This window comes from Sebastes fasciatus, chromosome 11 (genome assembly GCF_043250625.1).
Source record: "Sebastes fasciatus isolate fSebFas1 chromosome 11, fSebFas1.pri, whole genome shotgun sequence".
NCBI classification, from domain to species: domain Eukaryota; kingdom Metazoa; phylum Chordata; class Actinopteri; order Perciformes; family Sebastidae; genus Sebastes; species Sebastes fasciatus.
The window spans coordinates 12,776,279-12,789,820 of NC_133805.1; the positions used below are offsets into that span (position 1 = coordinate 12,776,279).

The 13,542-nt window shown below is 38.5% G+C and overlaps 1 protein-coding gene across 1 annotated transcript; it reads left to right on the top strand.

Annotated features, from left to right (window-relative positions):
* The first annotated feature begins 3,136 nt into the window (after positions 1 to 3,136).
* Positions 3,137 to 12,637, top strand: lrrc8da (leucine rich repeat containing 8 VRAC subunit Da). The gene is made up of 2 exons (XM_074650751.1): positions 3,137 to 3,549; positions 9,073 to 12,637. Coding segments are annotated over exons 1-2 (2,559 nt in total). The 5' UTR covers positions 3,137 to 3,548; the 3' UTR covers positions 11,631 to 12,637.
* The last annotated feature ends 905 nt before the right edge of the window (positions 12,638 to 13,542 follow it).

The window sequence follows — 13,542 nt, forward strand, 5'->3', positions numbered from 1 at the left end:
TGTCCAACCACTGTTCCCACCGCCACCCAGTGTGGCAACAGACCAAACCATTAAATCTATATACCTTTTTCCTTCCTCTCACCATACCAACCGTATGTCTCGCCATGACAGTCAGGTTAGGAATCAAAATCAGTGTCATTTGCAGTATAACTATATGCCCACATTTCAGTTTTTATCAATCACTTTGGCTCATGTTGTTGAAACAGTCTTGACATTTTCTGGTGTCACAACTGTTTCATGGGGCGTCACAACTCTATCGCGTGTCTGCAAAAGGTCGTAACTCACCCCTAAACATTCATGCTTCAAAACCTAGTTATTCTGCCAGTTAATTGGCCACCAAAATGAAAAGTTGTTTTGTCATCGTGTGAGCCGTCAACCCTGTAAACGTTTCTTATATGCAAATCCAAGTTTTGTTCTACTTTTTTTGTTGACACGGACTGATTGCTCTGCTATACCAGAATGTCAGTTATGTCTTTACTGTAGCTGAAGGCTGTTGTGTGTGTCGCACTGAGCTTTTTAGACTCACATTTCAACCGCAGGTAAACGTTTACTGGAAAAAGTCAAGACTGTACAATACTGTATACACAGAAACAGGATATGCATAGTTGTGTTTACAGTAACTGTATTTGTGTTAGATGTATTATGAACAGAGACCTTTGAGCTTTCATATAAAGTCATATACAGTGAACACAAAATGACATCCATGCCAATCATTTTTTTTTTTAAAACAAACCCTCTAGCAATGAAAAAACCTTCGTAATAAACAACAAATTGTACCTTCTTACAATACGTAAACACCATGTCATAGATATTTATGGAATATAGTTTGACAGATTTTGATAATTGAATGGATTATTTTGCATATAATGGCTCAAACATTGAAAGAAGTTATGAAGAGTACAACAACTCATCAGTTTTGATCAGCACGCCATGTGTAAGTGGTTATTGTGCAAATGAAGACAAAATATACTATTGCACATGTGCCAAAACACATGCGATCTGCTTGAATGAATGAGAAATTCAAACTAATTGTTCAGATATTTGAGCTTATTGTTTTGGAAAAAGAAACCATTCTCATTTGAGAATTGAGCCAAAGTGAATGAGGAAAAACTGTAATATTTGCATTTATATCACATAAAAACTTTATGACAAATAATGTCTTGGCAACAGGTTGTGGAGGGAGTTACTGAGAACTGTCTGAAAAGAATTCATGTGCCTCATAGTCAGAAAGTTAAGTGAGTTTACATCCACTAATCCACTATACTTTTCACAATCACTTTGTCCACCATGTCTTTGTTTGGGAGCCACTATAAACTATCACGAGACGGCCTCACTTACACTCTGAGTGGCCCTATTGCATAAAACATGTCTGTATAGAGCCTGTAAAGAACTCAGACAAAATGATCAGTGTAATCATGTGTTTATGTATGGCCACGCACCACCACCTCCACATCAGATCTTGTAACCTGCCAGACTATCAGACTATATCGCACTACACGCCCCAGTGACTGCTTTTCTTTCTTTCTTTTTTTTTCCCCCTCCTCTTCCTCCTCTCAAAGTACAAGGGTAGCGTGAGCGAGAACAGAGTGCCAGCAGCCAGCAGCCCAGGACCGGTTGAAACCTGTATGGGTTGCAACTGAGGAGACACTTCCTCCACCCAGTGCATCATCAACCAAATCCAGAAAGAGCTGGAAATGATGCATGACTTCAGCACTCAGGGTCCTATTGACTGTGGAGTTTGTCAATACCAATAAAACAGATAGATAGATAGATAGACAGATAGACAAATAGATAGTGATGTTTCCTTATCTGTGCACATGTTAAAACCGGTTTATTTTGTTATGTTTTTGTGTGAATAACAGTTTATTTTAACTGTAGCAACACAATGTAGCATGTAAAACACGTGTAGACAAAAGGCACATGTGAGAAGTCTTAATTAGTCAGCCAAGTTATTTGAATAGGATGCATGTTGTGGTGTCTGGTACTCTGAGACAAAGAGGGGGAAGCTGGTGATGCGTTCAAGGCACGCTGGGAAGAGGCTAGACACGAGAGCTCAGTTTTCAGGTGGTGGGCCTAAAAAGCACATTTTTTAATAGTATCCACTTCCGGTTTGGTCTGTAATACATCTAATTTGCTCCACTTGCTTAACACTCCCTGGATTTATTATAGGCCAGGTGTTATAATTCTCTACAACACTTTGTTGTACAATCTTAAATAAAAACTCCTTGATTTTATTTGGAATTATACATATTTATGAGATAACAGAGATATAGTGTTCCATTGTTATTTTTAATCAATTTATTTTTATTTTTAATTATTTGTTTATTCGTTATCAAAAATATACACACATTACCTTGTGCCTTGTGCACTGTCAATTATCATAACAGTAAGAAAAACAACTTTAGGTTGAGCATGGGCAACAACATACTGTATATCAAAAATAGCATTCAAAGTGAATAGAAATAAAGTAAAACTGGTCAAGGAACAAGTCATAAAAGGTATAAATATATATATATATATATATATATATTCTTTTTTTATTAATTTATTCTTTTTAAATCTTTTTAAAATTAATTTATATATATTATTATTATTATTATTTTATTATTTATATATATTTATTTTATTATTTATATATATATATGTATATGTATTAATATTTATATAATATTTATAATATATATCATAATAAATGTTATATATATATATATATATATATACATATCACATAAAAGAAAAGAAAAGAAACAGGGCTTATCTCAAATTCATTTGTGCATATCAAATAAAGAGATTAATTTAACATCTTTTTTTGTCAGTCATAATTGACAAAGATTTACTTAGCAGTTCTAACTCATTCTTCGTACTAGTCAGACAGGGTTTAGGTATCAGGTATCTATCTATATATAAAAAAAATCTTAATAATAGTTAAATATTGATAACAAAATCCAAATTAGCCAGCTCTGCATGTAATCCCAGAAAAAACTTCACTGATTCACAATAATAAAAAACAACACATGTCCATTGTTATTTCTAGTGGTCTCACAGGTGTCTGACTTTCTGCTGTGTGTTACGTTTTCCCATACGGCCCCTGAAGGCATCCCGAGATAAACTAAGCAGGCGGTGTCTTCGGGAAATTGCCTTCATGTCATCCTCCAATGAGAAGCTCCACAACACCCACAGCAGCGGTCTGAGCGGCTCCATATTGGATCTGCCTTGTTCTTAGAAATATACTAGTGCAACACACTCTGGAGAGGACCGTCTGCTGCTCATACTGTCTCTTCACCGTCCGTCCAGCCGGGGCCAGGCAGCAGCAGCCCGGCTCCTCTTTGCTCTGCTCGCCAGAGCTCACAGGTATATCAGGTGTGATGAGGGATGAAGCCGACACCACCGAGCTGCTGCTGTCACCAACAAATGTTCCTCGGAGCTTTTAACGGGGCTGAGAAATTAGGTTAGAGAGAAAGAGACGCACCTGAAGACCTGAGCAGGAGAGAAAAGTGGCATGCATGCTGAGGAAGGAATAATTGGATTGAGATAACGCCGCCACAGGCAGTAAGTATGTTTTACACTTAAATGCAAACTAATATTTATTTTTTATTTTTAATTTTTTTAATCAATAACCTGATTGTTTTGTCCCAACAAAAATAAATAAAAACTAAATAGAGAAAAAAAATAAAAAATAATAATAATAATAATAATAAATAAATAAAATAAAAATAAAGAGAAACAAAGTATTGTTCCATTACATGGGGATGAATAATATTTTTCGTCCATAGGCCCAGAAAATACATTAATGTACAGGGAGGAAAAATAACTTGTTTGTTTATACTTATATTAGAAGAGAAGAGAAGTATGGAAAAGGAATTGAAAAAGAATAAATAAATAGATAAATAAATAAAAATTAAATAAAAATGAGAGATAAAGTTAGAAAATAGAAATAAAAGAATAAATAAATGGAATAGGAATAATAATAAATAAAAACTAAATAGAGAAAATTAGATAGGGAATAATAATAATAATGATAATAATAATAATAATAAAAAATAAAAATAAAGAGAAACAAAGTAAATAGTGATGTTAGCTATATTTTAGAGATAAATGCTTCAATCTGGTGCAGTTTGAGAGCAAAATCAGCAACAATAAAGAGCTAGATAAACAATTTAATGTTCTTAATTTACATTGGTTGTATAGATAATATTTATACCCAAAAGAGAAGCCAAAACATCTCGTTTAGGAAGCGCTTGATTTGATATGCTGGCCGAGCACATAACGTTTTTTTCCCAGATAAGATTACCTGCTGGTGTGAATGTTTAACGTGCTGATTCTCTATTTCTCACATGTTTCAACAAGTCACCTGACCCAGAAAGCACCCAGCAGACAACTTACTGCGCAGGTCACTAGTCCTCACGTGAGGAAAAACGAAAAATAGTCGTTATCTTCCAGTTTCATCATCACCCAAATGTCTTATTTCCTCTTGTGGTGGAACACTACAAACTAACAAAAAAAGAAGAAGTCTTTGACCTATTTCTGTGCTGCCCATGTCTAACACCTCAGACCTCATACTTCATCTTAATTAAATTACTCTTAACATTCAGTTCAGTGGCTGCTATCACATGGTGAGGTCAGGTTTATGTAGTCTATCTGTGCAGGGCAGCAGTGTCAGAGAAGAGGGACTGTTTACCAGCCTGCTGCCAGGGCCCCCTGGAGCACCCCACCCTTTACATAGGCACAGCTTGAACTTTAAGATTGGGGGGTAGGGCTGCACAATTAATCAAATATTAATCAGGATTTTTGGCTTCCCACAATTAAATGAAACATGATCGCCTGCAATATTTTTACGTTTAAAATGCACTCTCAAAGTGCACCAGATTGAAGCATTTATCTTTAAAATATAGCTAACATCACTATTTACTTTGTTTCTCTTTATTTGTATTTATTTATTATTATTATTATTATTATTATTATTATTATTATTATAATTTTTTCCCTATTTAGTTTTCTCTATTTAGTTTTTATTTATTTTTGTTTAATATTATTATTCCTATTCTATTTTTTTATTTCTATTTTCTAACTTTATCTCTCATTTTTAGATTCTTTTTATTTATTTATCTATTTATTTATTCTTTTTCAATTCCTTTTCTATACTTCTCTTCTCTTCTCTCCTAATATAAGTATAAAGAAACATGTTATTTTCCTCCCTGTACATTTATATATTCTCTGGGCCTATGGATGGAAAATATTACTCATCCCTACTTAATGGAACAATGTATGGACATTGAAAGGATGCTTAAGGATACTTAATGACCCTGTTGTGTCTTAAAACATGTGATTGTGCTGTATGACTGTACCTGCTAAAAGGAAGAAAAAAAATCTCTCTCTCTCTCTCTATATATATATATATATATATTATATAATATATATATATATTATATATATATATATTATATATATATGCTAACAAAGGGTAGGGTGAATATTTCTGTATTTTCTCATATTGCAATATTTTTAGTAGAAAAAATATTGCAATGTCAATTTCTTCCAACATGGTGCCGCCCTAAATGGACATTAGCAGGAATGTAGCACAGCATAGAAGAGAAAGCAGTGCTCTGTTTATTTAAATGTGAAAGTGCAATAAAATATGTTGTCGCTAAAATCAATGAATAATCGTGATAACAATATTGATCAAAATAATCGTGATGATCATTTTGGCCATACTTTTTTAAATTTTTTTTTTATTTAAGGTTCAAGGAATACATACACATGCTTGTACATACACATACAATATATACATATGTCTATATCCACACGCGCATACATATAGATATCCACTTAGACACATTCGCTTACACAATTATCTATTCTATTTTACAGACAGAAAAAAAGGGACATATTTACATCCCTTTTAGTTGACCTCTATCGACATTATCGACATTTTGGCCATACTTGCCAACCTTGAGACTTCAAAAATAGGGAGGATTTCAAAATAAAAGCGAGGGGTCTGGGGGTTTCAAAGACTTTGTTTCCTTCATTCTGGTGACTTTTTAAGAATGAAAATAGCAAAATAATAAGTACACTGCTACAGCATTTTTACTCTTAAATTAAAAAAAATATATATATATATTTTTTTTAATTTTACTTTTAATTCTCAGGAAAGAATACAGAATAATTTGTGAATTGTGTGAATCTCTGACATAAACTAATATTCATCAGTTTTTATTCATTCATTCATCCATTTGTCTCTCTGTCTCTCACTCACTGAAGTCCCTTTCAGACAAAACCCGACTACGGCACCACCCGCTATTTCCATTTGCTTGCGCCACGCCCCGAAGGCTTTTCGCTGTGCCAAGCAAAGCACGTTGTGTTGTTCGGCGAGCACAGCTCAAACCGAGGGGTGTCGCGAGTAGCTTTCTCCTGCCAGTAAACAACAACTGGTGTATCTTGATTGTCGCTCGGGTGGAAACAGTAGAGCCTATATTTGTACAGTGCCAGAAACCGGTTGTGATAACGAAAAGGGAAAGAAATTATCATAAATCGGGAGAAATACGGGAGAATTGTGACCCTGGGAAGAAACCGTGAGAGGACAGTCCGTCAGAAAAAAAGTTCTAGATTAGCATCCCTATGTCAGACGCATCTTTGTTACGTTTGTACTGCAATTTCTTTTTACATAATATGCTGATACGAGATATCTGTAATAAACTCACATCAGCTGATAATATATATCGGCACAATGATTTATCGGTCAGGCTCCAATGAAGACCCACTGAGATAGAAACAAATCACACCACAACTACTTTACACACAACACATTTACACTGTCAACAAATAGCAAAGCTGTTTTGACTTTGTTGACAAAATAGAAAATAAAAAAAAAATCTTAAATTCTTCATTTGCAGGATAAAGATCACATTGCAAGACCTTTGCGACACGGTCGTTCATGCTTGAGACACCCATGATTATTGTGCACGAGCCATATGCTCATGCATATTATATATGCTTGTTTGGAGGCTAATGGAAATTATGTGAAATAAAAGTTCTTCTTAGCTGCGAGAAAGGGTCAAGATATGAAAATATGATTGCTTATTATACACAGTGCAACCTCTTAACCATGCCCTTTTCCATCTGTTACTGCTGGCTTTTAAAGATAACGCCACCCGCTGGGTGTCAACAACTGTTAGCGCTTCCCGTAACATGTAACGGTGTCACCCTCAAACTAGAAAAAAACAATTTCTGCACATTATATTGTGACAAATTTGATCAAAACAGACTATAATTGGAATTTCTGCTCTAAAATGAAACAATTGAAACCTCTAAAAGAATTCTAATAAAACAAAGATTTGAAGTTTTTCATTTTAACACACAGGAGCCAAACATGCAAATTAGCTTATCCTTACAGGATAAAGTCAAATATAGATTTTCTTTTGTGGAAATGCTCCAAATCGACCCTTTACTTACTTACTTGCAAGAAATAGGTCCTTTTTGGAGTGCAGTTCAGTGCGTAGCGGGCATAGTGCAGCAACTATTGCTTTTCAGTACAGGCCGTACTGTATTATCAAGATGGACAGATAATCTCTTGTTTATTTTTTATTTTTTTAGAATCACATGAATCCTTTTGCAATATGTCCTTTTAAATTGTGTTTGTGTGGACTAGAAGCAGGAAACAAATGAACGATGACACATCCACTAAATCCACTTGATTCAGTAAATGAAACAAACGTCCCCGTGAGTCAGAACAGTTGGTAGTCTTATGTCTCCGTCGAAGGACTATTCCACTCACAGCATATTGTAATAAGTCTGGATTTAGCACGATGTTGACTCAAACGTCATTAAAACATTACTGAATGAAACTAGACTGCAGAGACAGGAAGTGAGAGTTGAGTTTAGCAAACTAAGATAAAATGATGGAACACCAGCAGCAGCAGCAGCAGCGACTTCACGGTTACACATTCACACTTTGTACTGCTGGGGGTGTTTACGTGTGTTACTCTAGCTCGCCACTCCTGGCAACCTACTATGGATCGGTTGCTTTGAGAGCTTTTATCTTACACTGTGATTTTTGTCATGATAGTTATCTTTACTTATTGTTTGTCCTTTGGGTTTGGTTTCTTATATATAAGCCGTTATAAGTTTCTACCACACCCTCACACGTGTTTTACATTTCTTTCATGTGAATAGTATTTTATTGTCGTTTTATATACGTGAAACAAATAAACATATCTTCCTGGTGAGGTTTGTGCTCCAGGAACTCATGTTGAATGTTATTTTTGTTATTTTCCTTTTTGTTTTGTTTCCTGAAAGATGACTCGAGGTGAAAGGGCACGGTGTTAAAAGCAGCAATAAGGGACTGTTTGTGTTCAGACTTTGGTAATCTAAACAGAGGACGCAGGGCAGCAATTAGTCACTTATTTTCTCGATTAATTGTTTTTTGTTCCATAAAATGTCAGAAAACCCTGAAAAGGTTTTTAAAATTTTTATTTACATTTTTTGATACAGTACAGACTATACAAATAAAATAATAATAATCAAACTTCCATTTTTGGTACAGTGTGACGTAATGCTACTAGGCATGGGCGATACCACATGTTTTTTAATTCAATATGATACCGATACTAATCATTCCTTAAATAGTAATGTGATTTTCCAAGATAATGGTCATTTTTAGAAGGAAAAAAGAGATCATTACACTCAAAAGCAAGTCACATGACACATACTGGCCATTAATAACATATTTAAATATGAGCACAATTAAATAAAAATGTTTTGAGACACTTAAAGTAAAGAACAATGTCTATTATTTTACAGAAATACTATGATATTAAATAACAAGACTTTCAGGGTGTGTTGTTTTAAATGTTTGAAGACGTTACTCGTGTTGTTGTGTGAAACTTTGTCGTCACAAATAGTCCATCGTGCTGTTTTTTTGTTGTTTCCTTTCTGCCATTCTCTCACTAAATATCTCTCTCGCTAAGTATGTCGCTTAATTTCCAGTCGACTGTTTCATCTCTGATTTGTTAGTCGGTCTTTTTAATGCTAAAGCAACGAGAGCATATGAAACTGACTCTTCTCTTTTTGTTTCAGTGATGTTCACACTCACCGAGGTTGCATCCCTGAATGACATCCAGCCGACGTACCGCATCCTGAAGCCATGGTGGGACGTCTTCATGGACTACCTGGGGCTGGTCATGCTCATGCTGGCCATATTCGCCATGACCATGCAGATCACCAAGGACCAGGTGGCCTGCCTCCCGGTTCTGGAGGACCCGGAGGAGGTCTCAGGAGCCAAGCCCAACTCGTTCACGCAGCAGAGCGCGCAGAAACCGGCCACTTCGGCAGCCCCCGCGGCAACCACCATGCCCCTGATCACTAAGGACTTACCGGACGAAATTGTCCACGAGATCCACGTCACGCACCAACACACTGCGGCGGTGGCGGAGACATATGCCAATCAACCTCAGCCGACGGGGGTCCGGACCAACCTGGACTATCAACAGTATATCTTCATCAACCAAATATGTTACCATGTGGCCTTACCCTGGTATTCCAAGTACTTTCCTTACCTCACCCTCATCCACACCATTGTTCTCATGGTCAGTAGCAACTTCTGGTTCAAATACCCCAAAACAAGCTCAAAGATTGAGCATTTTGTCTCAATCCTAGGTAGATGTTTTGAGTCTCCCTGGACTACGAAGGCTTTGTCTGAAACGGCTTGCGAGGACTCTGAGGAGAACAAACAGCGGATGACCGGCACCTCCTCTGCACCAAAGCAGGTGTCTTTAGAGGGGAAGGAGGACGGTGCAAACGTCAACTCATCCACACCCATGCTCGGGGTGAAGTTCTCTGCAGATAAGCCCATCGGAGAGGTCCCGAGCAGCATGACAATCCTGGACAAAAAAGATGGAGAGCAGGCCAAAGCTCTGTTTGAGAAAGTGAGAAAATTCCGAGCTCACGTGGAGGACAGTGATTTCATCTACAAGCTTTATGTAGCGCAGACCGTTGTCAAAACCGTCAAGTTTATCTTGATTTTATCCTACACTTCGACCTTTTTGGCTAAGATAAATTTTAAGCACGATTGTGAACCTGAGATTAAACAGCTGACAGGATACAGGAAGTTCTTCTGCACCCACAACATGGCTTTCATGCTCAACAAGCTGCTTATCAGCTACATGGCTCTGATTTTGATCTACGGGATGGCGTGCTTGTACTCTCTCTTCTGGGTGTTTCGGCGCCCCCTGAAAGAGTACTCGTTCGAGAAGGTCCGGGAAGAGAGCAGCTTTAGTGACATTCCTGATGTCAAAAATGACTTTGCATTCCTCTTACACATGGTTGACCAGTATGACCAACTCTACTCCAAACGCTTCGGTGTCTTCTTGTCCGAGGTCAGTGAAAACAAGCTTAGGGAGATCAGCCTCAATCACGAGTGGACCTTTGAAAAACTGAGGCAGCTCGTGACCCGTAACGCACTGGACCAGCAGGAGCTGCACCTTTTCATGCTCTCCGGTCTACCGAACGCTGTGTTTGACCTCACGGATTTGGAAGTGCTGAAACTGGAGCTGATTCCCGAGGTGAGGTTCTCGGCGAAGGTCTCCCAGATGACCAGCCTGCTGGAGCTGCACCTCTGCCACTGCCCGGCCAAAGTAGAGCAGACGGGGTTCGCTTTCCTCCGCGACCATCTTCGCTGCCTTCACGTCAAGTTCACCGACGTCGCCGAGATCCCGACATGGGTGTATTTGCTGAGGAGTTTGAGGGAGCTCAACCTAATCGGCAACTTGAGCTCAGAAAACAACAAAATGATAGGTCTGGAGTCCATGCGAGATTTGAGGCATTTAAAGACATTATGCTTGAAGAGCAACCTCACAAAAATGCCCACAAACATCACGGAGCTGTCGCCGCATCTGATTAAGCTAGTGGTGCACAACGATGGTACAAAACTGATGGTACTGAATAGTCTGAAAAAGATGACAAATCTGATTGAACTGGAGCTGCACACGTGCGAACTGGAGAGGATCCCCCACGCTATTTTCAGCTTGACCAACTTGCAGGAGCTCGACCTGAAATCCAACAACATCCGAACCATCGAGGAGATCATCAGCTTCCAGCACCTCAAGAGGCTGACGTGCCTTAAACTGTGGCACAACAAAATCATCACCATCCCATCCTCCATCGGCCAGATCAAGTCTCTGGAGGCTCTCCACCTCTCTCACAATAAACTGGAGTCCCTGCCTCCGGCCTTGTTCACGCTGCCCAAACTGCGGTACCTGGACGTGGGCCACAACTCCATCACGGTGCTCCCTCCGGACGTGGGCCTCCTCCACAATCTCCAGCACTTAGCCATCAACTCCAACAAGCTGGAGGCGCTGCCCAAGCCTCTGTTCAGATGCACCAAGCTCAAGGCGCTGTGTCTGGGGAACAACGCGCTCACCGTGCTGCCGGAGACCGTGGGTCAGCTGGTCCAGCTCACTCAGCTGGAGCTGAGAGGAAACTGTCTGGACAGACTGCCCGTCCAGCTGGGAAACTGCCGCCTGCTGCGCAAGAGCGGCGTGGTTGTGGAGGACCACCTCTTCGACGCACTGCCCGTGGAAGTCAAGGAGAGCTTCAGCCGAGAGGCCAACGCGTCCTTTGCGACTCACGGTTCATAAGCTCATGACAAGCCTGCATCGCGGATGTAAGAGTAGACTAATTGTAATATCCATAAAAATGAATGCATTTTCTTGATTATTTTAATGAGTTGTCTTAGTTGCTTTAAAAAATGGTACAGATTGTTTTTCTTGTTGCCGATTGTCTAATTCCGCAACTTTTTGGCAGTTTTCCTAGCTTTGAGTAATAAAAACATTAGAAATTTAGCTTCTCTATGTAATAGACCAAAACTGTTTGCTCCAATGACACAGTGTGTAGATTTATTATTATTGTTTTAGGTACTCAGGTATAATTGTAACCATGGGGAACAATCTTTTTGCCTTAACTGCTGCTATTATTTTTTTTTTTTTTTTACAGTGAAGGCTTTCACAAACAAAAAGGCCAAAAATGAATATTTCATGTTTCCATGTCAGTTTTTCATACAGACACTATCCACAGAACAATGTCCATATGTTATGGATGGGAGAGAACACAATGCAACACTTCTTTCTTAGTAGTTTATAACTTTTTGTTGAAATCATGTAACCTTTTATTTTCCTCAATGTCTTGTAGCCAACAGAATGAGTTTAAAGTTTTAAAACTCAGGTGGAGACTAAGCACCAGAAATGAACCTTTACCTTACTGTTGTAGAGATTGTATACTAAGGCCTATAGTAACTCATTTGCACACTGAAAATGATTTAAAGATCGGTGAATGTCCTTTGTGATAACATGTCCCGAGACCAACGCGAGCTGATAAAAGGGAACTCTTTGTCGACTATCTTTTTTTAATCATGCTTTGAAATTTGAAATGTGTAATAAAGCCGGTCACAGGTAGCACTGATTATTTAACAGTGTCAGGATTGTGTAATGACGACCAACACGTCTGCCTTCATTCTTCTTAATGTATTTCTGTGTAGGCCTAATATATATATATATACAGTATGTGTTCTTCAGAGCTGCTGTACCACCTTTGTGATCCTCTGCTCAAAGTTCACAACTTTATGGCACAATAAAACACGATTTTAGACAAACGTCTTATTATTCATTGACTTCAGGCGCGCTCCACTGATCACTGCACTCATTCATTTATTTTGACTCATTATAGTAGGAAATACACAGGTGGAACTAATAACATTAACGAGGCCTCGGTCTCAGCAGTTATTACAATGCAGCTATTAATCATCTTATTAGGTACACCTGTGTTTGATAAGGCAAAATTTGGAAAAAAAAAGTATACTCAACACATGTTTCACCTTATATTTTCCCCTCGGAAAAACAAACAAAAAGTTCCTTTGTCTACTAAATAGAGTTTTTGCTCATGTCCACTTATACAAAAGGCCCCTGAGCTAAGGATCATTTGTCAATGTCATAAAGAGACAGATAGTGGACAAGGTTACACAGACCTCAGTGTTTCCAGCCCGTTCTCATTACCAGGGCGTTAAATACCGAGGCTTTGTCACGGCCGTTGGTGTTCGGTACCGCCACACACAGCACCCTTTAGCGCCGATATGAAACGCTCCGGGCAGTCCATTAACTACAATGTAAACCCATCCGTGTCAACAGTAAACGCGGGCAGGAGGGGAGGTGGATGGGTCCTACAGATACAAGGCTTTCATCCAGGAGACCGCTGTTCGTGTCCCGCACGTCACGTTACAACGCCATTTTCACTGAGCAAACGTAGTAGTTTTAAGCTCATCCATGCCGTTTTTTTCCTCAACCTAATTATAGTGGTTTTGTTGCCTAATCCTAAAGGGACGCCCTGGGTAACTACAGGGTTTTAATGCCGATAATAAAGTGACGTCAAGGGGCGGTATGTAAGGTGTTGCAGAGTCACAAGGAATATGATGATCCCAACCTGCTAATTCTACAGTGAAACATTTAAAGGAGGCATATTATGCTCATTTTCAGGTTCATACTTGTATTTTGGGTTTCT